General features: G+C 53.0%; 3 protein-coding genes across 7 annotated transcripts in view; 2 read left to right on the top strand and 1 right to left on the bottom strand.

Moving 5' to 3' along the window:
• Positions 1 to 1,894, bottom strand: part of USP37 (ubiquitin specific peptidase 37) — a 33,125-nt gene extending 31,231 nt beyond the window's left edge. For 2 of the 4 annotated variants that reach the window (XM_057430198.1, XM_057430200.1), the window contains exon 1: positions 875 to 1,275. In XM_057430198.1, coding sequence (XP_057286181.1) covers positions 875 to 1,030 — 156 coding nt within the window. In that variant the 5' untranslated portion in view covers positions 1,031 to 1,275. Of the gene's footprint in view, positions 1 to 874; positions 1,279 to 1,843 lie in introns of those variants that run through there. The other 2 variants (XM_057430197.1, XR_008975039.1) reach the window with 2 other exon arrangements.
• Positions 1,895 to 2,181: 287 nt separating this feature from the next.
• Positions 2,182 to 14,883, top strand: CNOT9 (CCR4-NOT transcription complex subunit 9). Of its 2 annotated transcripts, XM_057430211.1 has the most exons (9): positions 2,249 to 2,263; positions 5,477 to 5,599; positions 6,328 to 6,507; positions 7,607 to 7,722; positions 8,956 to 9,065; positions 9,846 to 9,955; positions 10,896 to 10,994; positions 13,478 to 13,569; positions 14,265 to 14,883. In XM_057430211.1, the coding sequence occupies exons 3-9, from the start codon at positions 6,466 to 6,468 to the stop codon at positions 14,431 to 14,433; spliced, it is 738 nt and encodes a 245-aa protein (XP_057286194.1). In that variant the 5' UTR covers positions 2,249 to 2,263; positions 5,477 to 5,599; positions 6,328 to 6,465; the 3' UTR covers positions 14,434 to 14,883. The 2 variants fall into 2 exon arrangements, with proteins under 2 accessions (XP_057286193.1, XP_057286194.1); XM_057430210.1 differs by lacking the exon at positions 5,477 to 5,599 and having other exon boundaries at positions 2,182 to 2,263.
• Positions 14,884 to 16,725: 1,842 nt separating this feature from the next.
• Positions 16,726 to 27,016, top strand: PLCD4 (phospholipase C delta 4). The gene is made up of 16 exons (XM_057430204.1): positions 16,726 to 16,742; positions 19,393 to 19,445; positions 19,769 to 19,927; positions 20,401 to 20,631; positions 20,873 to 21,000; positions 21,340 to 21,571; positions 21,975 to 22,176; positions 22,490 to 22,634; positions 23,101 to 23,253; positions 23,610 to 23,750; positions 24,096 to 24,252; positions 25,623 to 25,739; positions 26,014 to 26,192; positions 26,341 to 26,476; positions 26,560 to 26,709; positions 26,822 to 27,016. Exons 2-16 carry the CDS (start codon positions 19,421 to 19,423, stop codon positions 26,926 to 26,928), a joined length of 2,262 nt encoding a protein of 753 aa, XP_057286187.1. The 5' UTR covers positions 16,726 to 16,742; positions 19,393 to 19,420; the 3' UTR covers positions 26,929 to 27,016.
• The last annotated feature ends 351 nt before the right edge of the window (positions 27,017 to 27,367 follow it).

Genomic DNA, 27,367 nt, shown 5'->3' with positions numbered 1-27,367 from the left:
AAGGTAGCAAAACCTGATCTTTCAAAAATAAAGTGAACTTTTCTTTTACCAAGTCCACACACAGAAACAAAAAGCTCAGGGAACGGTCTGGGGAACACCACTCAGGAAGAACTGCAGCAGGAAAAAGCAAAAGCCAACACTTGGATTAGTTTAGGCTGTTACAAAGCTGCTAAATAAAATTGGATTTTTTTCTTTCTAACTGCTTTTATATCCTCTAAATATTTTTATATCAGCTAGAAATTTCTTACAGAAAAACACTCCTTTACATTCTTTTGATTTGGGGCACTTCAGATAAAGGAAGACTGAGCAGAAACCAAGGACAGAATGAAAGAAAAAATAAGACAATTTAGGTTGAATATTGCATAAAAATCTTTAACAGTGATCCTCATCAGTCCCCCAGTGAGGGAACCCCACTGCCTGGAATATTTAAAAACTAAAACTGTAACAACTGGTGTGGAGCCGTCTTGTTTAAACAATTGGAAGGCTACAAGTGTGCTAGCCCCCTTACTCTTCAGGTGGGAAAATTGCTAATACAAAGTGTCCACGATCTGCACCTCTACATTCTTCACATGAATTGGTAACAGAAAGGTTACATGAGCCACAAGGCTACATATGTACTTTGGTAACTTTCCTCTGCTTTTTGGTTCTTCCCACTCACTGGCATCTGGATGCCGACCTTGGCAGATCCTTTAACAATACACGTGAATAATTTACAGGAGAGTTATACAAAGGGATTAGTGTTCAGGAAATGAGGAACAAGAAACAGTGACAGAAGGAAGCTTTCGTGACACTTAATAGCCTTGAAGAGGACAGCTGTTCACAAAGGAGCACAATCCATGCACTGCTCAAACAAAAGCCTTAATATCTGGTGTACCTGAAACGTCTTTGGACTCCCTCCAACACTGTAGTGAACCACCAGACTCACTTTGTTGTCCTTCTCCACAATTTCAAAGCTCCCTTCTTTCCATTTTGTAATCCCAGTCTGCATGCTGCGCATCCGGACAGGTCCGTGCACCTTTAGCAGAGCCATGCTTTCTCACGGAAAAGAGCTAACAGGAGTGAGCTACTCCACCTTAAAGACCTATTCAGAAGGAGAAGTTTATAACTAAGCAGGCCAGATAACCTCTGCAGGAAGATATAAGTGTGGCTTAAGTTTCTGTTGAAGTTCGGGAGAACTGTTTTGCTGGTGTTTGTAAACACAGTGAAGGGGAGTTAGACAGAAGCAAAGGAAACTTGGATTAATCAATTCCCTCCCCACCTGGGCGGCAACGAGCCGATTTACCACTGCTAGAAAGCAAACAGACCGAACCCTTGAAGCAACTTCAACAGAACTTAAGGAAAGGAAAAAAGTGACCGAGAGAGTCTGTAAGAGACGGAAAGTTTCGGGGAAGCCCGAGAGAGAAAGCGCGCTCGCTTCTGTCGTGACATGAGGGTGGGCCCGGTCGAGGCTCCCTGGGGCTCTCCTGCGCTGCCGCCCTCCCCGGCGCTCCCCCGCGCGTTCCGAGGAGCAGCCCCCGCTCCCGATCAGCACGGCAGGGCGTGTTTTAAAGTCAAACAGGAATAACTGAATGAAGCGGCCCCCGCGCGCCACCGCCGAGGGTCTGTCCCCCACTACTCCCCGGCAGCCCGAGTTCAGGCGCCGCTGCCGCTACCAGCCCGGCCCCGCTGCCCTCGGTCAGAACCCCGCGCACGGGCACGGGGTGGTGGCGAGGGCAGCGCCTCCCGTCCGTCCCATCGCTCCATGGCCGCGCGGGCCGCGCCGCGAAGGGGCGGGGGGGGGAAGGCACGCTGCCGCCGCGGGGGGTGAAGGGGGAACGGGAAGGGGGGGGCCGAGCCCCGGTACCTGCGTCCCGGCGCCGCTGGGTCTGGGCCGTGGGGGGGAGGGGGAAGGGGGGGGAACGGCGGCGGATGGCGGGAACTGGCCAGCAGCGCCAAAACGCCGCGCGACGCACACTCGCGCGCGCCTGCTCACGTCACCGCGGCGGTGACGCCCTTCCCGGCGCACCCCGCGACAGCCGGCCCGGCAGCCAGCTGCGCATGCGCCGGAGAGGCCCGCTTGGGTTTCTCCCGCCGGCACCGCACAGCGTCGTCCGGGTGGTGTTCTGGCGCATGCGTGCGGCGTTCTCTATTCGCCCCGTCCCAGCGTCCGTTGCGGCGGGGTGAGGGGTCGTGGTGGGCCTAGGCCTATGGCGGTGGCCTCCTGAGCCGGGCCCGGCGGCACATCGGCAGCGCACCCACCATGCACAGCTTGGCTACGGCCGCGGTGAGGCGGGGCTGGGGTGGTGGAGTGGTGGGGCCCTGTGCGCGGGCGGCCGGGGCGGCGGGTCCCTGCCGTAGCGGGAGGCGCTGAGTGCGCGCGCGTTTGTGCTGCAGCCGCTTTTCTGGGGTCCTCCGCGGCTTCCTGAGCCGGCTGTGCCTTGCTGTGCTGCTCATGGGGATGAGGGAGTTCGGTCAGCGGCCAGGAGGGCATCTCTGGCAGGTGTCCCGGCTGTGCACCTCCCGCCGGGTCTGCGTCACGTCGGGGTTTGTGTCTGTCCCTCCTTGTGCTTGGACGCTGTCTGCCCCTCCCGAGCCCCTGCTCTGTCCTTTGGGAGCTGTTTTGGTTTTTCTGTGGGTGAAAAGAGGAGATAGCGAGAAGTTCCTCAGGGAAGCAGCAAGGGGGACGAAAGGTAGAGGCTGCTCGTTCCTACTCCCCCTTTTCCCCAATACCTTGCAGTGCTGACAGTCACTTTGGCCTGGCTGGGCTCAGAAACGGAAGCTGAGTTTAAACGATGTGGTTATTGCATCTTATTTCCCGTTTGAGGAGGCTGGTGGTTTTCTTTTCACTTCTCCAAGTGCCCGTTCGTTGTGTGTGTAAGAATTGCAAGGGTTGATTGAGTCTCTGGTGCATATTGGGTTTGGGAGGTGTAAGACCAGCAGTTAGAGCTCTTTTCAGGTTAATTTAGCTGAAGGTTCTGCATGGACTAACAAGCAAACAGTATTGAGCAAAGTACTTGCAAGCAGGACTTGAGAGGACTTTTTAAGTCTTCCCACTTTGTTTGGGTGCTTATGACTTGAAAGCTGGCAAAGGCTTCTGATTTAAAGTGACAATTTCCCGAGCATAGTGAGGTGTGTGAGATCACAGTGAGCTCTCTCAATCAGCATTTACATTTTCATAGTCATATAGTTCCTAAGCACTTGTCAAAATGTGTGACTCACTCTTGTATCTCCCACTAATCATCTGTGTCCTAGTCATCTCTCTATAAAAGGATATTTCTTTGTTAAGACCATTTTAACAACTTACTTCAGGAATAGAAATCAAATTTAATTTGGACTCCTCTGAATGTATATTTAATTTATGCATAATTTATGCCACGTGGTAGTTCTGTATTGAAATGTTTCCTACCTCAGTTGGTTGGTATGCTTAGACTAAAAGTGATAGGGAAGGGTCTTTGGCTCTGGAGATGTGCTTAGGAGCTGCGGTGAATAACATTGCCTCTTAGGAGAGTCATGAATTGGCTCAGGAATTCTTTTGAGTGATCTCTGTCATGCTAAAGCTGTGTAAGCCACAGCATTGGTGAAGCTGGTGGCAGAGCTGACACTTCGATTCCAACGCAGAAGACTGTGTAATACGCTAGAGGCTTGAAAACAGGCTCAAAGCAATAAATGCAGCTGTAACTAGCAGTAAGAGTTTGAAAGCCCAACTCAAATCAGCTAATTCACAGCTATTGGAGTTCAAAGTTCATTTTGGTGGTTTTGAGTTGGTGACCTATCAAAAAACTTTAAAAATAACATGTATCAAGTTAATCAACATTCTGCTTTGTTTGACCTGTACTTTTACCAGTGTGCCTTGCACCAACTGCTCAATTAGGAAAAGAAAGCCAGTTGCCTAAATCCAGTTCATTATGTAGTTGTTGGAGGTGCAGTTGGGCTTGGCTGTTGGAGGTCATGCTCTTTCTCCTGAGGAGGGCCTTTCCTGATGCAGAGGTGGCCAGTTTGTGCTGTGTTGAGACACTCTTGGGAACTTTTGCCTTGCCTGAATGCAAAACAGAATCTGCTTGGCAGGGTTCTGTCTCGGAGTTTGCAGGATTTGTATGTAAACCTTGGGGCTCTCCTGAATTTTGGGTTTCAGAAGGAGAAAGGGGAACAGCAATAAAGTAGCAAATCAGGAAAAAAGAAAAGTCTTTCAATTTAAACTGAGATGAACAGCTGTAGAACCTGTGAAAGATAGTTGGTTCTGGCTAAGGCAGATATTGGGCATCATAAACTTAATTGTGTGGAAAATCTACTTAGTTCTCTTTAGGGGAGCATAAGCACATGATTGTGCTTTTAAAGGGTCGATGTATTTAAGCTTACAGGAACTGAAACTTCAGTGAGTCTAGAAAAATAGATGGAAGCTTTAGATAACACAGTTATAACAACATTATTGCTGCACTGCTTGTCACTACCATCCGAAATAAAAACAAATGAGCTCTGTTCATTCTCCCTCTCTTTCTGAGCTACAGTGTCAGCGTTGCCATTGAATTGCATTCCCAGCTGTAACTGCAGTGCATTTGTCAGGATTACTAATTTAGTGTGAGGTCCTGCGAAAAAAATACAAATAAAAATGAGTAGACAAGAGGAGAAAAAGAGAACAAGAGGAAAGATGAAGAGCTATAAAGATACTTGAGTCCTTGAGTATAGGAATTGGTAACAGTGCATTCGCTTATGTATAGGCATTTAAGTTAACGGGGTGTAAGTAGGTAGAAGAGAGAGAAATCCCACAGCTGGGGAAGCCTCTCTTTGGATATGGCTATGGATGCAATATGTGGATTAATGGAGGAGGAAAACCTTTGCAGAAATAGAAAGAAAAAGCTCTAGAGGTGTCTGCCAAAAGTCAAGATCTCTTCCTTCACCCCTCCTGCAGCTCTGTGTGCCTGCCTCTGCCATATGGCTTCAGATTTGGTTCCAGCCACTTCCAATTCCTGAACTCCTTTATATTCAGTGCCTGGGTGATGAGCTGCTTAATAGCAGTGTTGCTGTCAGTGCGATCAGGCACTGCTCACATGTGTTGTGGACAGCACAATTAGAGTTTCAGCCTGGGTTTGATATAAAACCAAAAGCTGTCCATTTGCTGTTCCCAGACATGACTGCTGTACACAGCTGTGGGGATGCTGAGCTGGCTGTGTGCTAGCAAGCCTGGGAGCAGCAGTGTACAGGCAGGGCTGCACTTTACTTGAGTAGTAAATACCACAGCAGAATGTTTGAATAGATTTTAAGCTGGCTTTTGGAAGTGTTTGCACAGGAGGTTTTCTAATGCTGATGTTTGCCTTCCTCTAATTTTTGTACCTCAATCACCAAGCTGTTTACTTATGAAGCCTGCTGAGCATTTGTTTGCACCTTGAGTGCTTGTTGTGCCAGTAGAGCCATGAGGCAAATTTCACCGAAAGCCTTGTGCCTTTCCACAGAAACTAAGCTACAATCCCACAGTCCCTGTTTCTTTTCCTTTCTTTCCCAGCCCTCCCTCATTTTTTTTGCTTGAAAGCTTGTTGGCCTTGGTGCTGTTCTTTCCCTGGTGCTCCAAGAAAGGCAGAAGAGAAATCCTTTATTTCACTCAAGTAGTAGAAAATGTGCCTTGACTGTGAATACAGGTCTGCCCTTCACTGGGTATATCTTGAACAGGAATTTTTGCACAGGATCAGCTTTGGAAAAATCCCTCTTACCTCCATGCATGTAAACAAGATACATGGGGTGAATATGAGACATCTCTGGCAGCAGGTGTCGCTGGCTGTGAGCAGTGTCATGCTGATGTTGGAGAACTGATGGTTTTTATAGTGCTTGTATGAATGTTTTTCTCACATATGTTGGGTGAATCCCATTGACAATTTCTAATGCCATGGATGCTTTTTGAGAGAAAAAGTAGCATCTGCCTTACTTTGAATTTGTGTAAGCGTGCACTTGAAACATGAAATGAGTGTGTGTTAAATGCAGGTGAAGCAAATGATAGCTGGCTGAGGTATGTGAAGTATGTGTGACCTCCCCAAGAGCTCTGCTGGCACAGACAGGCAGCAGCATGACTCTCTTACATTGCTGAATGAAGTTACAAGGTACTACCTGACAAGTAGATTAAGAGAAACTGTCACAATGAGCCAGGCCAGAAAGTAAAACCTTTGTTTCCAATAGGAGAAATAATAAGACTAATTGAAGGAATGGATCTATATACAGAGCATCTTAATGCAGCTTTAGTTCCTTCCTCTCCCAGTCAAGAGAGTTTTGAGCCTTTTTTTGTTTATTTGCCAGGTTGTGAGAAGAGTTCAGCTGAGACTTGGGTAAAATGTTTGGACTGATGTTTTCTTGTCTCCTTCGCAGCCTGTGCCAACGACGCTAGCTCAGGTTGACCGTGAGAAGATTTACCAGTGGATCAATGAGCTTTCCAGCCCAGAGACACGGGAGAATGCACTGCTGGAGCTGAGCAAGAAGCGTGAGTCTGTGCCTGACCTTGCCCCGATGCTGTGGCACTCCTTTGGCACCATCGCAGCGCTCCTTCAGGTGGGTAGGATTGATGGTGTCTTTATTCCCTGGTGCAGCACTGGCACATTGCAGAGCTTGCGCGTCCATAGGGGAGGCACTTGGGGGGTCCCTTATTGCCATTGCTGGGAGAATGATGTATGTTGAATCGTGTGGTGAGGGAGCAGACGCGAGAAGCCCATTTGCCATTAATCATCACTAGTGAGACAACGTGTGCAGAGACTGCATGATTTCTAGTTAGACAGCTTAAATAGTTGGAAGGGGAACAGGCAAGTTCTTGGGTGTATGAGCTTCCTGTGGACCATGTTCTGCTCATTTTCATACCATGTCATAGTAGAACCACAACAGTCTTACTAAGATCTCTGAGTTGGTTTGTTCTGCATGAGCCTGAGCACTTCCTGGTCAGAAGGTTGCCCTCTCAGGGAGCTTGCTGGAAGGGCAGCAAGGGAATGCAGCTCACTGTCCCAGAGATCCTTGCAAGGGAATGTACCTGCATTCCATATGAAACTGAATGGCTCAGCTTGTCTTTGGGCAAACTGCTCTGCAGCTGATGACTGGCTGTCTCTCAGTGCCAATCTAGTAATTTCTTTCAAAGAAGGAAAGAAAAAGAGTGCAGCATTGGCAATGTCAAACTGCTCTCAGAGTGCCCCTGAAACAAGTGAAGAAAATTAGAAGGGAGCTATAGTTGGAAGCAGGCAGATTTCTGAATTGGATTTCTTGCAATCAGCTGCTTCTCCTGCATTGAGTTAGAAGAGTATCAACAGCTATAATATGAATAGAGTGGGTGTGCTCTGCCTCTTGGCCCAGGAGCAATATTCCTCTTCGATCTGGAAGTTCAAAACAAAGCGGTTTCTACACAAGTAAAGAGCCAGGAAATCAAATTAACCCTATTTTGCTGAAATTAAGGTTTAACAGCATTCCTGTGACTCCTTGTCAAATTGACTCTGACCCAGCTCTGCCCTTGCCTGGGGAGCGTGGTAGCTGCCATGTAACTTCAAAGTGATGCGTGGTAAAAGCAGACTATTATCTCCTGTCACCATAGCTCCTTGCTGGGCAAGTGCTTTGATGCAGCTTTCTGATGTTTTTCTGCTGTAACTTTTCTTCATCTGTTAATTTTTAGGAAATTGTAAATATTTATCCATCAATCAACCCTCCGACTCTGACAGCTCATCAGTCCAACAGAGTCTGCAATGCTTTAGCTCTGCTGCAGTGTGTTGCATCACATCCTGAAACAAGGTAAATGTTTCCAAGTGCATGAGTTTTCTGAGGTGTTGATGCTGACAGCTCAGCCTGTCTGACTGACTCCAAAAGCACGTCGGCTCTTTTCTTCTTTTTTACCAGGAGAAGGACGACAGGGGACAGAGCTAAAAGATAGATAGTTGTCTCCTACTTTCACTTGTTTGCACAGATTATCAGGATGACAGCTTTATGCTGGTCCTAAATGCATTGCATTCCCTGGATAGTCCTGAGATCCTGAAATTCCCAAAATATTGGGTTGTGGCAGATCCTGGGAGCTCATCCAGAGATAAGGATGCCTTTGTGCCAAGTGCTGTTTGCAAGATCCTTGTTTTAATAAGTTTACAGTTACCTAGACCATCTGTCCAGAGTGTTGAATGAGCAGGAGTGTCTTTCCCAGAGACCTTGTGTAGTAAGGGAGCAATAGGAGAGACATGTCTGGAGTCCTCAGCCAGTGCCTGACTTCAGGTTTTCTTAATCTGTGTCCAGCCTGTGTCAGCAGGGAAAAAATGATACTGGTTCAGAGATCCATGTTCTCATGCTTCTGTTCCTGCTGAGAAGAAAGTGCTGCGTAGCTGAAGTTGTTTTTCAGCTGCTGCAAAGTAGTTTTGAATAACAACCTTCCATGAGATGGTATCCAAGAAGTAGGGTAGTTTTACACCACACACCTTTACATTTAAAGTTTGAAAAATGAAAACGGATGAAGAATGTTGGATGATTGTGAAAGAAAGGCTGCCTCTGGTAGCACAGCAAGCTCCAGGTTTCGCCCATAGTCAGAAGGCAGTATGAGGACTCTTGGGGAAAGATGGCTGTGGACATTTAAACTGTGTTAGTGCCTAGGTATCAGCTAGCCTGGATCTCTGCCATGTAAAGGCTTTGCGCATGCATTGTGGCTGACTGTCTCTGCTCATGGGAGCCAGTAAGGTGAAATGCAACAGTAAATGTACAAAGCTGAGGGTCTGGGTGGCAAGAGGAGGTAATAAAAATGACAGGATGTGCTCTGTTCCTGGTCAGCTGGAAGCAGTGTTGCATATAATTGACAGTTTAGATGTTAGGTTTTGTGCTGCACCCAGTGCAGAGTTTACTTCATACCTTTCCATCAGAGAACAGCCTGTTACAACAGCAGCAATAGGGTTTGTCAGGAATAGTCTGAGGCTCTGCATGGCAATGCTGGATTGTTAGCTCACTTTGTTTTCCTTGTGTCTCATGTTGGGTGTTCTCCCTTTCTAACAGGTCAGCTTTTCTGGCAGCTCATATCCCTCTCTTCCTGTACCCCTTTCTACACACAGTGAGCAAGACGCGTCCATTTGAGTACCTGCGGCTCACGAGCCTTGGAGTGATTGGTAAGCAGCCAGACTAGTGCTGGAGCACTAGTTTCTTACTAGGTTGGATGCAGTTCAGGCTGCGGGTATGGAGATCTGCGTAGGTCTGTCTCTGTTGGGATTCTCCGAGTCATGTAGCATTAACAGAAAGACCTGCTCCTTTCTCATCAGTTGTGGAGACACAGAAAGGTTCCTTTTTCTGTGTCGGAGCTGGGCTTCTCACTAGTAGGGAAACACTGGTCTGGATGCATTGCCAGAAATATGTTCGCTGTGAATACATGCACCTGCAGGCTTCTTGTGCCTTCACCCTCAGCCCAGCCAGCTAGAGACTGGAATGGGTGGGCACAGAGTGGGCTTTCTTTGGGTATTTGTTGTTGATTGATTTGGGTATATTTGGCCTGTCTTCCCCTTATTGTGTTGTTTGTTGTTGGGTTTTTTCCTTTCTGCCCAAAACATCTATCTCTCAGTGCATAAAGTAAGAGGGTCTTAAAATCCATTTCTTCTTCCCAGAGATTGCTGTGGGTGGCATGATCCTCTTGTGTTTGTGTCACCACTGGGGGACAGCCAAGGATGCTTTCTGAAAAACAAACAACCCCTAAACTCAGCTTGATTACTTTTACACTGCCAAAGTGATTTCTTCTCCGGCCACGTGCTACAACACATTTAGGCTGACTGTTGCTCAGCCTGCTATTCAGATTTACTGATTCCTGGGGAAGACACAGCATAGGCTGCCTTTGAAAGGTGAGATTTTTTTGAAACAATTTCTCATTTATTGATTTTGGGGTTTGTTTTTCTCTCCAGGGGCCTTGGTGAAAACTGATGAACAAGAAGTGATAAATTTCTTACTGACAACAGAAATTATCCCCCTGTGCTTGCGCATTATGGAATCTGGCAGTGAACTCTCCAAAACGGTACTTGTTTTTTGTGTTAATTAAGACTTGTTGTTGTTTATCTCCAACTGACCAGGCAGCCAGTAGCCTGCAGAGTTGGCTTGTGTCCTCTTGCAAATGTTGGGGCAACTCTGGGTACTGTTTTTACCTTCTCAAAAAAAACAAACCAAAATGACCAAACTAAACTGGAGTTCCTGAGCTCAGTAGTTTGGCTGGGAAGCATTTGGCAGCTTTCAACATCCATTCCCTCCTTTGCAGCTCTGAGGAGTAACTGTTAGGGGTGACTGGACCAACTTTCCTTGGCCTGAGAGAACAAATGCTGTAGATGTACAGTGCAGAGGTTGGGTGGCAGCTGTTAGTGGCAGTTATGGGAATATTCACTGCACTGGGCCAGGTTGTTGTCTCCTCTGATCCAGGGCTGCTTTTCCTCATGAGTTCAGATCTGTGGTTAGGCTGCTCCAATGACCCAAATAGGCTGGCCAAAGGTTTTAGCCTTGTGTGCGCTTCTCTGATGAAGCCTGCAGACATGGCTGCCTGAGGTTCTTCCAGGAAGGTATGTGTCTCATGATGAATCAGTAATGCTTAAGATGAGAACTGAAATAAGCTTGCAGGGCCAAGGGGCAGATCCTTCTGCTTCTTGCTCTGTGACCAGAGTAGTGTGGCTGTAATCCCAAGGCTGTCCTGAGCAGCCTGGTAGTGGTTGCTGACTTACGCAACCTATATCCAGTTGTCTTGTACACGCTGCTTTGTATCTGTCTCTTCTTTAGCCAGAGATGCCAAACATTGTGCAGTGTCCTGCATTTTCTTTGGCTTTAAACTTTCACTGAGTAAAGCATTTGCTGCCTGCTGAAAGGCCTTTCAGCTCTGGGCCTGCCTTGAAAAGAACATGACACAAAGGGTGTCCTTTTCAGGGTAGGTAAGTTGTTTGTATGCTTTCTTTTCTGCTTTCTCCCCATTCTAGGTTGCTACGTTTATTCTTCAGAAAATCCTCCTGGATGACACAGGGCTGGCATATATCTGTCAGACTTATGAGCGGTTTTCCCATGTTGCCATGATACTGGTAAGATTATTTGGTTTTAAAATATTTGGATTTGTATTTAAAAAAAAAAAAAAAAGAAGATGCTCTAGCAGCCAGCTTCTTCCCCAGCTACTTCACTGCTCCCTGGCTGGAGCAGAAGATGAGGGAGGCAAAGGGGTGTTGGGCTTATGGCTTGTGACACTGTAGCTCTCTGCTTCTGTGTGATTCCTTTGTGTATCTCTGGTTTGTGTGCCAAGAGAAGGCATTAGTTGTAATATACTAAGTCCCCAAGATAAACTGAGTAAACACCTCCAGAGAAGAAAAGGAGTTTTCAGGGTTGTTGGTTGGATGTGAATTATTTATGTAAGAATGACCACACAGCTCAGACCATGAATCCATTTTTCATCTCCGTCTCCCACAACAGAGCATCAGGTTGAGTGAAGGAGTAAAAGCAGGGCCAACACACATGATACTTGCCCTTGTAACGGTCCTGCAGCTGCAGCTATTTTTACCTTTGAATTTCTGGGGCCGGTTGTGGGTTTTCTATGCAGTAACCCCCAGTGTTTGTCCTATCCTCCCCTTGAACTGCTGGAAACTTTTTGCTTCCACTGTGTCCTTTCCAAAGCTGTTTCATCGGTTTCCTCTTTGCTGCCTGGAAGGCCAACCTCCTTTTTTGTTCTCTTTTAACTTGAGTGTTACTAGCTGCTGCTTATGATTCTAATTCTTGTCTTGGAAAGCTGAGAGAACAGGCTATTTTTGCCCATTCCCTGTCCCCTGTGAAGGAGAAGCTTGGGTACTCATACTTGTTCATCCAGGAGTAATAGCCCCAGCTTAAGCTTTATTATCTTTGAGCTTGCCAAGAGGAATACATGTCTGCCCTGGAATAGCTATTGTCCTGCTTCTGTGTTTGCTTTGTTGATTGTTTGCTTTTTAAATATCAGTCTCAGGAGAAGAAAATACAGCATTAATTTAAGCGCTTTGCAGTGCTGGTTCTGTGCCTAAATGTTAATGCTTTCATTTGAAGTATTTATTTGTCTGTTTCCCAGTTGGAAAGAAAGTGTTTCCTCCTAATTCAAACAGCAAAACTTGAATGATTGGGAGTGGATGTCCATAATATCCAATGGGATATGATTTTTGCATTCAAGAAAAGGATTGCTTTGATGAAAGTATGTCTGACTCGGGGGCAAAGTGAAGGATGGAATTAGAAACCCTGCGGTAGAGAAGGCCAAGGAAGAATCCATGGCTGGGAATGGCACAGAGACAGAAGGATGTGAGCACATAAAGCTGTGTTAGCATGGAAGAAGTCCTCGCTGTGGGATAATCCCACCATTGGGTGAAGCACTGGCATCATTAATATTCCATAGTGCTCTGGAGAAAGATTAAAATGTTCATAGACATTTCTGTTATCTATTTAAAAAATCAGGATAGTGTACTCCTGTCTCATGAGGGTGATGAGTTACATCCTTGTCTGCTGATAATAGAGTAAGATGTTACACAAGTATTAGTTGCTTTTAGAAGATGAAGTTAGCATTTCCCGCCCAGGAGCTGTGTGAGGAACTCTGACTTGTTGTTCTTTATTTAAAAGAAATACTGCTGTCCTGGGCAATTGCTGAGAGCAGGAAGCTTGCAAAAGGGCAGATGAGGGGGACCTGCTGATTGCCCACTGCCTAAATATCCAAATACAGGTGAATTTGGCTAATGAGAGAGATTGTTAGTGCTAGCCAAGGTAGTTTTACGGGGGAAAAAAAAACCTCACTGGGCATGTCTGATTGACTCCGAAACATGTGGAAGCAGATTGTTGAAGTCCTTCAAAGCAGGCATGTGAAGGCATTAGCACCGTTCTCTAGGCTGCGTGCATTCAAAGGTGCAACCGAAGACCTAGATAGTGTGAGACATGGGGGCTGGGCTGGGGACGTCTGTCCTGGTCTTGCTTCCTACTAATGCATTAATGAGGGATGTAGCAGAAATTGAGAGTACAACTGTTGGGTGCATAAGATCAGATGTGGATCTTAACTGTACATGATGTAGGTGAGCCCAGTCCTTGGGCATGGCTTCCCAGGCTGCTGGTAATGTTTTAAAAGGGTGTTGAAATGAAGGCAGCACAAATGAGAAGAGGGAGTGTTGCAGAGCTTGGGAACACACATGGAGTGACTCAGCCTGGACTTATCAAAGCGTCTGGGTTACTTTTACCTTCCTCCACAAGGGGGAAGCCCCAGGTTCCCTTTAATGTAGCAGATCGTTGGACCACTAAGCAGTCCTGGGGAGGTGAAAAGCAAAGAGAGATGAGACAAGCTTTCCCTGAGATGCTGGGAGAAACTGTTCCAAGCCATGGCTAGCTGCTCCACTCAAAGGCATCTTGGCAAGCAAAGCACTGGGCTCCATACGGGATATCAAGCTGAGAGGTAATAGGCTGTGATGCTGGGGAAACCAGAGTGAGTGATTTAATGGTCTTCCCCATTCTCTGCCGATTGTGAAGCTGTTTGTAAAAAGACTTTTAACTGGTGGCACTGGCCTCTGTCAAACAGGGTAAAATGGTCCTGCAGCTGTCCAAGGAGCCATCAGCACGGCTACTGAAACATGTTGTCCGCTGCTACCTTCGCCTTTCTGATAACCCCAGGTAAACATTTTAGGAGTTTGCGCAGGGTCTTCTCCTGCTCCCTGGGAAGTGCAGTTCTTCTCCACGGTGCCCACTCAGGGAGAGTCAAGGTTCCCATCTGTCCTTATGTCAGCCTTTAGCTTGGTGTGAAAAATGGGTGGGTTTTTTGGTTTATTTGGGTTTGGGTTATTGCTAGTCTCAGGAGCTTTTATGGTACATGGAGGAAACGGTGTCTGGGGCTTGTGCAGGTTCAAGCTGTGCAGGTTACGACTGCCTGAGCTCAAATGTAGCTTGAATGAGATACGAGGGAGGGACTGGGGTGGAAGGTGCACTGTGCTCTCCCTCTTCTGCACTGTGGGGGCTGTTAACAGTAGTAGCCAGTAGTTCAAATTCAGTTGAGGAAATACAGGTTAGTTTCATGCCCAGAGCCACTGGGTATGTATTTGTTGTCTTGGCCTCTCCTGGCATCACATCGCTCTTAACTGATGGATGTCAGGACACAGGGGTTGGCTCAGTGGGGTCAGCGTGCAGGGTGGGGGCTGTGCTGGCTGGCTGAACACCACTTGCTGTGGTGGTGGTGCTGCTTGGTGCTTTCCTCAGCTGGCCCTGCCAGGGAGACCCTCAGGCAAAGGAGTATGGTGTCCCCAGTGGGGTTTGTTCCCCTCTTGCCCCTGTGAGTTTATTTGTTGGGCCCCGTTTCTTGTCTCTTGATGTAGGGCACGTGAAGCTCTCAGGCAGTGCCTTCCTGACCAACTGAAGGACACCACCTTCGCCCAAGTCCTGAAGGATGACACCACCACCAAACGCTGGCTGGCTCAGCTCGTCAAGAACCTGCAGGAGGGTCAAGTCACTGACCCACGGGGCATCCCGCTTCCTCCACAATGACTGCTGGGGGAGGTGGGGGACCGAGGAAGAAACAGCTCAGGTTTACAAAGAACCAGGCACAGGTGACCTCTTCCGCAACAAAGCGGGCATGCCAGCTGGCTGCCAGCCTGTCAGACCATCCCACCCAGCCAAAGGGCTGCTCTGTAGTGGTGCAGCACGCTTCCGGGGATCACACCAGCAAATGCTGATGCTACAGCTTCAGAAACCAAGAAACAGATCAGTTCAAACCCATCTGTAAGGATCCCCTCCTCCCTGGGAGGCTTGGCTGACATCTCTCCCCCCACTGCCAGGCAGGGGGTAGCGCAGATGTCTACTTCCAGCTAGCTCAGCCTCCACCCAAGTGGTGTGTGTGACATAGGGGTGCACGCCACGTCCCTCCAAGTCTTGTCACTTCTTGTTTACACATCTGTTTAGATGAGTGAGCTGAATAAAAGCCGATCCAGTTGTTCTGTTTCCTCCTAAGACTTCTCCTTGGCTGCAGGTAGCCCAGGAACAGCTTTCTTCCCTGCCGGCACATCCTTGCTCCTGGCTCTGCACCCAGCTGGTACAGTGAGCTTCTTCCATTCCTTTGGCGTGGAGGCAGTAGCTGGAGTCAGGGCACCACAGTTGCTCACCCCAGGAGGAGGGGTAGATTACTTGCGCGTCATAAGCTTGCTGCCCAGGGCTCTACGGAAGAAGACAGCATGACTGTGGTGCTTGTGCTGTAAATAGTACGCTCCTGCAGCTAACCAGCAGCCAAGGGCTGATGTCTGCTGGCCTCCTACCTAGCTCTTGCCCAGCTGTGCTGCTGTCTGGCTTGTGAAAGGGAGCCCAGCATAGGGGACCTGCATTGTGGCTAGTCAGCCAGTGAATCCCTGCCCCAGGGAGCAACACCCTGCAGGCTCCAGGTATGCAGCTTCCATACTAGGTGCCTGTCAGTCCTGGTCCCCTCCCTTTCCCCCCTCCTGCAGCTCCTCTGCCTGCCAGGTGAATCCATTTCAGCTTTCAAATGTGCCCTGTCGTCTGCCTTGGCCCTGCTGCAATTAAACTGGACCAGCAGCTGTGTATCTGCCTTCCCTGCTCCGAGGGCTTGGTTCGGCTGTGGTTGGGCTCTCAGACTCAGCCAAAGAGCTCCTGGGCTCTGCTGCAGCGGAGCCTGTTTTGGCTGCAGGCGAGCCTGGGCAGCTACTTGATTTCTCCCCTCTCCGCCAGTAGCCTGTTTTGCTGATCATCTGTGGTGATGTGCCAACACTGTCTTAAATCCCATCTCCTTTCCCTCCCTCCCTCCTCCCCTCACAGCCTTGCATAACAAGGGCAGAGCATGGCCTCTTCCTTGCCCCCAGGGTCTCATTTTATAATCCTCACCTTTTTTTCCCTTCCATCCACCCTGACCTTGACAGGGTGTGAAAATGCTTCTGTTCGGTGGTTTGGGGGTTTTGTTTCTTTTCTAAATTCGGATTAATAAATAATAAAACCCCAGCTAGCACAAATTGCTCCTGGTCTGGTCTCCTGGGGAGGGCAAGCAGTGAAGGGGGGGATTTATTGCAGGCGGGGGAAAGGAGGGGGCTGTGCCAGCTCGGGGATGTGAGCTGGGGAGAGTGCGTGGCCTTTCCTGGCAGGAGCTGGCTGCATTCCTGTGGCACTCCATCTCTGCTGGAGCAGGTAATGAGGGGTTCTGGGGAGGATGTACTGTTCCCTCTTCATTTGCAGTGTGGGTACAAGTGCTGCCACACTCTCCTGGGGTCCAGGTCCCTTAAAGCATTGGCCATATGAGGTTTGGTCTTTGTCCTGCATGCAGCCTGTGCACCTAGCTCAGCCTGCCTCAGTGTGCTTGTATCCCCAGCCTGGGTGCCCCAGGATGCTCAAACCATTCCCTGCTCTTCGGGTCTTGCATTTCCCAGTTGGAGGGGCCTGGCCTTGAAGTCTGTCAACCATCGTGTCCTGGGAAGGCGACAGGGACGTGCTGGGGGCTTTCTTTTCCCCGTGGATGTGGAGGTTGGCATGCAAGCGTGTCTGGGGTGGGACAAGCTGTGCTGGAGGGTGGTGATGAGGGCTCAGCCCCAAGAGGGGGACACTGTAGGGTGCTCCCGCCACAGCCTTTCCCCCCCCCCCCCCCCCAATTCGCCTAGGGCGCGGCGTGACCTTAATCCGAGGCGACCTTGAGAGGCGGCGGCTGCGGGGCCGGAGTGTGGGGGCCCGGAGCGCCTGGGAGGTGGGGGACCGGGGGCGGGCTTGCCGCCCTGCTGCTGCTGCCGAGGGGCGGGCAGCCCCGGCCCCGTGCGGCCGCGGGCGGTGGAGCACCGGCGGAGCGGAGCGGCACTGGAGAGGGGGTACGGGGCTGCGCTCCGCGCCGGGACCGGGATTCTGCGGGGGAAGAGGGGCGGCGGGGAAGGCTGGGACCCCCGGCTCGGGCAGCGCTGCGCGGGGCGGGTGGCGCGGGGTGGAGGGAGAAGCGCCGGCGGGTTTGTCTCTTTTGCCTTTAGTTGTCACTTGCACCCCAGCACCCTCCGAGGTGTTTTGCTGCCCCATCCCGACCCCTTCCCCGAGCCCCTCCGACCCCGCCAGCCGCCGGCTGGTTCCGCCTCATGGGTCAAGCTCGGTGCCCGGGTGCGGCTGCGTGTCCTGGAGCGGGTGGGAAGGTTGAGCGGGGCAGTGGGGCTGAGCAAAGCGCCGGTTCATGGGCAGTCTGTGCGCACAGCAGGGCAGCAGGAAGGTGGCGGGTGCCCGGAGTGGGATCCCTCCTTACTCTGGCACGGCTCCCCCCATGGTGGCGTTAAATTCCGCCGGGGCACTGTGCACTGGAGCGTCTGGGAGCGCTCGCGCCCGCTGCCCCTCCATCTCCTCTTGGGGACTGTCACCCCAGGAGGAAAGCTGCGGTGGGTCGGTGTGTGCTGGGGTGCTGGGGCTGGCCCTAGGTCCCTGGCAGGAGGCAGTTGCCCTGCGGGAAACTCTCGGGTTGGGTTTCTCCATCCTCTGGCTCCCGTCCCGCTCGCCTCGACAGCATAACTCAGACTCGGGCGAGCCAGGCTGTGTGGGGCCGGGCTGCTCCGGGCTGGAGGCACGGGGCCCAGCACCCGTGTCCATCCGTGCATCCTTGCTCCCGGGATGTTCCTTGTGTTGGCCGAGAATCTCTTCCTTACTGCGTGTGCGGGGAAGGTAGGGCTCGTGCCTGGGGAAGGGCTGGCAGCTCTTGGGCTGTGCCGGGAGCCAGGAATGGCAAGCACAGGGGAAGATCAGCTCTAAAATCTTAGTGCGGTTATGGCCCTGGGGGCTGCAAGCAGCTCCCTTGCATACTGCCACTGTGCACAGATGCGTGGTAGGGTGCAGAGAGGATGGACCCGTTGCTGGCACCAAGCCCATCTCTGCCCCAGACCAGCGTCTCTCCCTTCTCCTTTACCTTCAGTGCCTCTCTCTCTACCCCCACTTCTCCAAAACACCCACATATCCATCCCGTCGCCTGCTGCAGCACAGGAGCCATGGGGCAAGTGGGCACCTGGAGCTGTGACCGTGCAAAGTGGCTGTGCTGAGTGCTGCCAGGAGGCAGGAGGGGGCCGGCAGATGGGTGACCAAGGGTGTCCCCTGCGTCCTCACAGGCCATTGGGTGCAGGTGGCTGAGAGTGCCCTGGGTGGTGAGGGGCACTGCTGGGGCTATGCAAACCAGCAGGCATCAGGGCACCCACTCTGCAGGGCACAAGAGGAGCATGGTGCCAGCCCCCTGTTTGTGGGTGCAGGCGCCCCAAACTCTGGTCCAATTTGACAGGTACCCCTGTCACATTGGATGTGGGGGATGCAGGCACTGCAGCCGATTCCTTCAGTCTGAGCCATGCATAAAGGGCTTATACTGGGAACTTGAAGCTCAGGGACTGAGAGCACTGCTGGGAGGCAGTGGGGATGGCACTCCAGCCACTCTGTGTATCCAGCAACACCTGAGGTCCCCAAGAGTGTGGACAGGCAATCCCCGTATGCCCTCGGGACAGCCAAACAGCCACTGCCAGCTTTGTGCCCGGTGTGTCCCCCGACTGGGGCCACAACCATGGCCAGCACTGTGCTGGGATCAGCCCTGCCATCCCCACACTGAGCAAGGCATGGCTGCTGTCTGGCCCTGGAGCCCACAGGGGTCTGGCAGCTGGGCTTGGCAGCTGCCTGCACACTGACGGCACTGGCTATTCCCAGCCCCGCACCGCCAGTGTTGGTGCTGAGTCAGGGGCCTGGGACACGGCTGCCACCCCTGTGCCCAGCTTAGAGCCTTCACCCCGGTACCCCTGGTCCCTTAGAGCCTTCACCCCAGTACCCCTGGTCCCTTTCTGCACCCAAATCCCGTCTCACTGACTGCAGCATCCACTCCTCATGGGCCCAGCTCCAGCAGCCGGGTGACAGGCACAGCTATTTGTCAGTCTAATTAAAGTCTTAACGGCCTAATCAAAGCCTTATTGTCAGTCCAGTTGTATTTATAGTCCCACTCTTCGCAGCGCACTCCCTGTACGCTACCGCTGCATTCATAGCCCCGTGGTGCTGGTGTTCCTCAGGGAGAAGGGGCCGGGGGAGCTGAGGATCACTGCTCTGCACCCCCTTCCTTGCTTCCACAGCCTTGCCTCCAAATGTGCTGGTTGGGGGCTGTTTCCTGGGGGGGGGGCGGGCTGGCTGCTCCGGGGCACCCCCAGCACAGTGTTTCCCAGCTTCTGCTGCTGCCTCTCCCCTGGGAGCAGGGACTGGGAACGCGAGGACTCCTGCACACGCTCACAGGTTTTTCTGTTCTCCTCTGACACCTTTCGAGCTCTGGCTTCCCGGTAACACAGATTAATGTTTGATGAGCACGGCGGCTGAACCCGACACTTCAGGAAGGCAGTGACCCAGCAGAGACAGGTGCAGGGGCACACGCACCTTGCATGGGCACACAGGAGCCCACCCGGCGGGACCTGAGTGCAGTGGGAGGAGGTCTGGCCCCACTCCCTTCAGCAGCTCTTTCCCTTCCCTCCCCAGCGGTCGCCAGCGTGGAGGAGGCAGAGCCATGACATCGCTGCCGTGCAACGCCCGTGAGTGCCCTGGCGGAGGGAGGTGCAGGGCAGGGCACCCCGACACCCGGATTTAAGCCAGGGCAAATCTGGCCTGTGGGTTGCTGCACTCTGGAGCATCCCTGTCACACTGTGGTCACTGGAGGTTGGGCTTGGCAGTGCTGAGGGTGGATGGGGAGGGTCGATGGGGAATTACCTTCTGCCCCTCCTGTGGTGAAGGGAGTTTATCTGGGCTCCTTCCCTCCTCCATCCCACATCAAGGGACTGTGTGGGGTCTAGAGATGAGAGGGAGCAAGGTGCCTGGATTTCCCCACCCTCAGTGATGCAGTCCATGCTGCCACCAGGCATCCAGCTCACAGAAACACTGGAGCAGATGCAGCAAGGGACGCTGATGCGCAAAGTCAAGTCCAAGAGCTGGAAGAAGCAGCGGTACTTCAAGCTGCAGGAAGACTGCATGACCATCTGGTACCAGTCCAAGAGGACAGGCAAAACTGAGTCTGCCTGTGAGTACTGGTTGCTGTGTGCTGGCCATGGGGCCATTAGTAGGGTTCAGAGTAAACAGGGAGATGAATGTATGGAGGTTCTTGAAGCCATGCTTGCAAAAGTTGCTGGGGCATTCAAGAGAGGCTCTGTGTGCATGTGTGGGTTCTTCTCACCCACACCTCTCCATGAAGCATCCTGCCCATAGCAGGACCCATGGGATGCAAGGGCTGAGCAGAATTGCAGCTGATACAAGTAGAAGCTCTAGCACGCCAGCGGAGGAGTAGGCAGACAGAGGTGCAGGTAGATGAGAAGTTGGATGGAAGAATGGATGGGTGGGTGGATAAGTAGCTCAATGGGTGGATGGATGGATGGATGGATGGATGGATGGATGGAAGGAACAAGGGACGGCTGGAAGCAGAGATATCTGTGGGCAGTGTCCCCTGCCCTCCAGTCTTTGTCCCCCACAAACAGGCATCCCCTTTCTCTGCCCCAGTCTCCATTAGCGATGTGGAGACAGTGCGGGAAGGGCACCAGTCAGAGGTGCTGCAGAGCCTTGCTGAGGAGTTCCCCCCTGAGCGCTGCTTCACCATTGTCTTCTATGGCCGCCGGGGTAACCTGGACCTCATTGCTGGCTCGGCAGAGGAGGCGCAGTGCTGGGTCCAGGGCCTGCGCCAACTCATAGAGGTGGCCACCAGCATGGACCAAAGGGAGAAGATAGATCAATATCCTTTCTGCAGGCACCACTCTGCCCTCCCCACTCAGTCTTTTCCCCATCTCCAGCCATCCCCCAGCCACTACCTCTTCAGCATTGCCCCACCATGTGCTTAGCTCTTCTGGGTCTCACCATCTGCATCAGGGCAGGGAGAGCCCACAGAAAAAGGAAAAGAGGCCCTCTGGTGCTCCCCAGCTCCATCTGTCTTAGCCAAGGTCCTTTCCCTTAACATCTGCCCTGGTTTCTTGCACATGGATTCGTGACTGGTTCCAGAAAGCTGACAAGAATAAGGATGGGCGCATGAACTTCAAGGAGGTGCAGCGTCTCCTCAAGATGATGAATGTGGACATGAATGAGGATCATGCTCTGCGGCTCTTCCAGGTAAGCACTGTATCTGAGGGCCAGGACAGGCTGGGGAGGGCCTGAAGAAGCTGGAATAAGCTGCACAACACCCTTCTGCAGGAGGATGTGGTCACTTTCTTCTGTTGATCCTTCTGTCCTTCCATCCATCCATCCATCCATTGAGCTACTCACCCACCCAGCTCTCCATTTGCCAGTCCATCCATCCATCCATCTAGCCATCATTCCATCCATCCTTGCATTCATTGATACCTATCACTGGTGGTGGCATGGAGTCTCTGTGCCCTCTGTTGGGGGCCATAGGGTGTTCAGGACATCCTGTTTTGCCCCAGGCTGGGTGCTGAACAAGATCCCTTGCAGGCTGCTGACAAGTCAGAGTCAGGGACGCTGGAAGGGGAGGAGTTCGTGCTCTTCTACAAGGCCCTCACACAACGGGAGGAGGTGCTGAGCCTCTTCCAGGACTTCTCCGAGGATGGGAAGAAGCTGACACTGCTGGAGCTGGTGGATTTCCTGCGACAGGAGCAGCTGGAGGATGAGGGCACAGAGGAGCTGGCCATGGAGCTCATTGATAAGTATGAACCATCGGAAACAGGTGAGAGCCAGCCCAGACACAGGCCCTGCTTTTCATGGTGGGAAGAAGGGGCTGAGACCCACAGCCCCACAATAGGGGCACCCCTAGCCCCATCCTGCTGCATGCGGGCACAGGGTAAATCCACTTCATGGTGTGATCTGGGTGCAGTTCCCCTTTTTCTGGCCCATTCCTGGCCCAATTTGGTGTAGAAGGTTGACCAGTCACACAGTACAAGCTCTGGCTTTGGGTCTACTGCCCACTTTCTCATTGTTACTGCCCTGGGGCACACCTCCCTGTGCCCCAGCCTCTGGCAGCAGCTGTGCCCACCAGACTGGGGATGCCAGGAGCCACCAGCAGCACCATTTGCTCCCATCCTACCCCATCTGGGTCCCTGGCTGTCACAGAGCCTCCCCTCTGCCTGCAGCCCGGGCTCGCCATGCACTGAGTGCTGATGGGTTCCTCATGTACCTCTGCTCCCCGGAGGGCTCCATCTTCAACCCCCGGCACCAGGTGCTGTGGCAGGACATGAGCCAGCCGCTCTGCCACTACTTCATCTCCTCCTCCCACAACACCTACCTGATAGAGGACCAGATCCGGGGCCAGAGCAGCATTGAGGGCTACATCAGGTAAAGTGGCTGTTCCCTCCCAGCTGCCCCCCAGCACCCTCCTGCTCCAGTGCTGTGCCCCAGGCAGCTCCAAGGGGCAAACCCAGAAGCTCCCTTGCCTCCTCTGTGGTCCAACACCCCTGTGGCTATGCTATGTGATACTAAGTAAGGAGAATCCTGAACCCAGCTCTTCCTGCCCTGCATGCAGCAGCATCCCCACGCTTGGTTGTTCTCACCTGGTCCCTGTAGGGGTGACACCCTCAGGCAAAGGGGAAAGCAGGCGGCTGCTGTCCTGGCTGGGTGCACAGTCCCAGGGCTGGTAACTCACCTCTAGGGCTCTGAAACGGGGCTGCCGGTGCCTGGAGGTGGATTGCTGGGACGGGCCGAATGGGGAGCCCATGGTGTACCATGGCCACACCTTCACCTCCAAGATCCCCTTCCGGGAGGTGGTGAACACCCTGGGCAAGTACGCCTTCAAGGTAGGGCACCTGCCCTATGTGTTCGGTGTCCTGGGTGACCCTTGGTGTGGGGGGGGATGTGGCTCTGATTTGGGGCAGTGATGTGTCTCTGGAGGGGGAGTGGTGCTGAGGCTCACACGCCTGGTGCTGCAGCAGGACTGACCCCACCACAGGCAAGAAGGTGGCTGTGTCCCTTCACAGGGGACAACACTGGGAGGTCTGACCCACAGCCCTGTGCTGTGCCAGAGGAGGCGGGCTCATGCAGAGAGAGTCTGCTGGGGGTGCAGGGGTGAGATGGGACCTGGGAGATGGGTGGGTGAGATGGGATATGGGGGATGCTGGGGGACTGGAGGAGTATGAAAGTCTCAAGTGGACACAAGGACCCTCAAGGGGCTCCATCCTGGCACTGATCATACCTGGGCAAAGCCCTTGTGAGAGCTCCCAGCTGCACTGATGCTGATCTTTGGATGTGCACGTTGCTCCATAGACCTCGGACTACCCAGTGATCCTGTCCCTGGAGAACCACTGCAGCATGGAGCAGCAGGAGGTCCTGGCCCAGCAGCTCAAGACTATTTTGGGGGAACAGCTTCTCACCACCACCACTGATGGGCGCGTTCCTACCCAGCTCCCATCCCCAGAGGTAGGGACAGTGTGTCTGCATTGAGCATTGCTGTCCTGCCTGGCAGTGGGGTTGAGGTGGCTCTGCTGTCCAGAGGGAAGGACGCCTCTGTACCAGCATCTCCCTGCTCTGCTAAAACACTCAGGGACCCTGGCAATGCTCATGTTCACAGCAGGTCCCAAAGCTTTCCCTAAGGTTGTTTCCCCATGCCCTGCAGAACCGGACAGCAGAGCAGAGCCCTCCTACCCTGTCCCCTCATGGGTTCTGAAGGGAGCAGGTGGTGCTGGCTCCCAGCAGTGCAGGGTCCCAGAGGACAGCAAATCCCATGGAGGAGATGGGCACCCCAAGGTGCTTACTGCTTTATCTTCACCTTGTAGGAGCTGAAGCACAAGATCCTGCTGAAGGGGAAGAAGATTGGACGGCTGGAGGACACACTGGATGGCCCAGGGGATGAGGGGCCCGATGTGTCCGATGATGATGATGGGGCAGAAGCAGAGGAGGAGAGGCGGAGGGTGAAGGTGGGTGGCCTGGGTTGGGGACTGACTGTAATTACTGAGCCCTGGACACAGCTATGGGCCATGGTGACATCCCAGTGCTGAGAGGAGAGGCAGGGACTGCAGGGCCATCGCCAGGCAGGGGGGACAGCCCTTTCTGCCCTTGGCCATGCCCTCCACACAGTGGCACCATGTTGGCAATCACCTGCTTGTTTCATTCCTGGCAGGAAGGCTGCCCATGGTGGGAATGCTGCCACCTCGAGGACATCCCTGGCTGCTCAGGGCTCTACAGCCCCTGTCCTGGCTGAGTGCTGTGAGATGGTGCTCCCATCTCCATCCACAGAGACTCAATGTAGCTCTGCCTTGCAGAAGGACAAGGAGAGCCTGGCACAAGCATTGTCCGACTGTGTTGTCTACTGCAAAAGCGTGTCCTTCCGGGGCTTCCAGGAGGCCCGCAGCCATTCACGGCCCTCTGAGATCTCCTCCCTTGCTGAGGCCAAGGCCAGGAAGCTCATCCGGGATGCCGGTGAGATGGAGTGGGCAGTGGCACCAGGGGACCGGGCCAGGGTGAAGGGGGCAGGCAGCTTCCTCAGGTATAGGGCTAGAGCCCCCAGACACTGGGGTTCCCTCCCTGTCTGGAGAAAAGGGGGTCCAGCAGGGCTGTACCCTGCTTTTGGCTCTGGTGGGTGAGGGGGTGTCACTGGTTTAGAAAGCAAGGCAGTATGCCTGGGCTCCTGGGAGGGGAAAGGACAAGAATTGGTGGATGGATGGATGGATGGATGGATGGATGGATGGATGGATGGATGGATGGATGGATGGGTAGGTGGGTGGATGGATGGATGGGTAGGTGGGTGGATGGATGGATGGATGGGTGGATGGATGGATGGATGGATGGATGGATGGATGGATGGATGGATGGATAGGTGGATGGATGGATGGATGGATGGATGGATGGATGGATGGATGGATGGATGGATGGATGGATGGATGGATGGATGGATGGGTAGGTGGGTGGATGGATGGATGGATGGGTAGGTGGGTGGATGGATGGATGGATGGATGGATGGATGGATGGATGGATGGATGGATGGATGGATGGATGGATGGGTGGATGGATGGATGGGTGGTGGGTGGATGGATGGATGGATGGATGGATGGATGGATGGATGGATGGATGGATGGATGGATGGATGGGTAGGTGGGTGGATGGATGGATGGAGGTGGGGTGGATGGATGGATGGATGGATGGATGGATGGATGGATGGATGGATGGATGGATGGATGGATGGGTAGGTGGGTGGATGGATGGATGGATGGATGGATGGATGGATGGATGGATGGATGGATGGATGGATGGATGGGTAGGTGGGTGGATGGATGGATGGATGGGTGGATGGATGGATGGATGGATGGATGGGTATGGATGGGGATGGATGGTGGGGATGGATGGATGGATGGGTAGGTGGGTGGATGGATGGATGGATGGATGGATGGATGGATGGATGGATGGATGGATGGATGGATAGGTGGATGGATGGATGGATGGATGGATGGATGGATGGATGGATGGATGGATGGATGGATGGATAGGTGGGTGGATGGATGGATGGATGGGTGGATGGATGGATGGATGGGTGGATGGATGGATGGATGGATGGATGGATGGATGGATGGATGGATGGATGGATGGGTGGATGGATGGATGGGTGGATGGATGGATGGGTGGATGGATGGATGGGTGGATGGGTAGGTGGGTGGACGGATGGATGGATGGATGGACGAACGGATGGATGGATGGATGCTGGAAGGGTTGCTTGAAGGGAGGCAGGGAGGGCAGCACATGTGGGTGCAGACCAGGGAATAACCCCACAAGTGGCCCTCATGCTCCATCCCTAGGGAATGAGTTTGTGCGCCACAACGCCTGGCAGCTGACACGCATCTACCCCAGCGGGATGCGGACTGACTCCTCCAACTACAACCCCCAGGAGATGTGGAATGTGGGGTGCCAGATCGGTATGGCTGGGGGGCATCTGGGCTGCAAGGCTGTGGGCTGGGGAAGATGCCCTGGTTCCTGTGCCCGTGCTGGAGCCAGCTACCATGATAGCTGCAGGTCTAGCTGCAGGATCTTGCTCTCCCCTGGGAAGCCTGGGGGTACCCAGGCATTGATACCTTGTCCCCCAGTGCAGCCCTGCACTACTCTGGTCATAGGACAGGCTGATTCTCAGCTCCAAGCAGGACACACTGTCTCCAAGCTGTCCTGAACCCTCCCCTTACCACCTTCCCACAGTGGCCCTGAACTTCCAGACAGCTGGCACAGAGATGGACCTGTGTGACGGACTCTTCAGCCAGAACGGCCGCTGCGGCTATGTGCTCAAACCACCCTTCATGAGGGACGAGGAGACTCTCTTCAATCCCAGTGACCTCAGCAGCCGGGAGGGCCCTGGCCCCATCACCCTGACGATCCAGGTATGGGGCTGAGGAGAGACCCTGTGGAGCTGTGACTGTCTCTATTGGTCCTAGACAGGTGGAGACACCACTGGGCAGTGTGCCGGAGCTGAGCAGCCTCCCAGCAGATTGGTTTGGCTGCTCATGGGGTCCCTGCCCGTTCCTGCAGGTGATCAGTGGGCAGCAGCTGCCCAAAGTGGCCAACAGGAAAGATGGAGAAGTCATTGACCCACTGGTGCGTGTGGAGATCCACGGTGTCCCTGCGGATCAGGCACGCCAGGAGACCAAGTACATTGAGAACAATGGTGAGCCCCACGGTGGTACAAGGGACCCTGCTGCACCCCGGCAGCCTCCCCCTGCCCTCCCAGCACCCGTTCTCCCTTCCCAGGATTTAACCCCCGCTGGGATGAGACGCTCCAGTTCCAGCTCCATGTGCCTGAGCTGGCCCTCGTCCGCTTTGTGGTGGAGGATTATGACAAGACCTCCAGGAATGATTTTGTGGGCCAGTTCACCCTTGCCTTTGCCAACATCAAACCTGGTGAGTGGTGGGGTCCAGGGCAGCCGTGCAATGGTGTCTGGGGGCTCAGCTGGGTGCTGGAGAGCAGGGTGGGGTGCAGCGGTCAGCCAGAGCCTCGGCATCCCTTATGCAGGCTACCGCCACATCCATCTCCTCTCCAAGGATGGCACCAGCATCCCTCCCTCTTCGCTCTTTGTCCACATCCGCATCACTGAGCCACCTGGCCCTGAGCAGGACTGAGCTTGTGGGGTCAGCATGACCTGGATGGAAGCCATAGAGCCAGCCCCGAGGGGCTGGAGCCACGGAGCCAACTGCCTTGCCCTCTTCTTGAGCCATCTGTGATTATCTCCATCATCACTGCTGCTGTGGCCTCTTTGCAGTAGCCTCAGAAGTCTACAAAAAGGCACTGACCTCCCTCCCTTTCCCAGGTTTGGGATCCTGCCTCCCATATGTGAACATGGGGTCTGTGCTAGTGCAGCCCACTGTGTCCCCCCCACATGCATTATGCCCTGGCCTACAGGCACAGCTTGGACATGGGGAGGAGAGAGAGATGATGCACAGCACCCCAGCTCTGCCACAGGGGCTGATCCCCCCCAGCCATGGGAGCAAGGCTGGAGCAGAACAAATCCCAGGGCTGGGTAGAGCTGGGAAAGGAGTTGGTCCTCGCTGCCTGCAAAGC

The sequence above is a fragment of the Pezoporus wallicus genome, unplaced genomic scaffold (genome assembly GCF_028554395.1).
Source record: "Pezoporus wallicus isolate ANWC-B61680 ecotype Strahan unplaced genomic scaffold, APGP_CSIRO_Pwel_v1 contig_5261, whole genome shotgun sequence".
Taxonomy (NCBI): Eukaryota; Metazoa; Chordata; class Aves; order Psittaciformes; family Psittacidae; genus Pezoporus; species Pezoporus wallicus.
The sequence above is the reverse complement of the archived record's forward strand: the minus strand, read 5'-3'. Positions and strand labels throughout refer to the sequence as shown.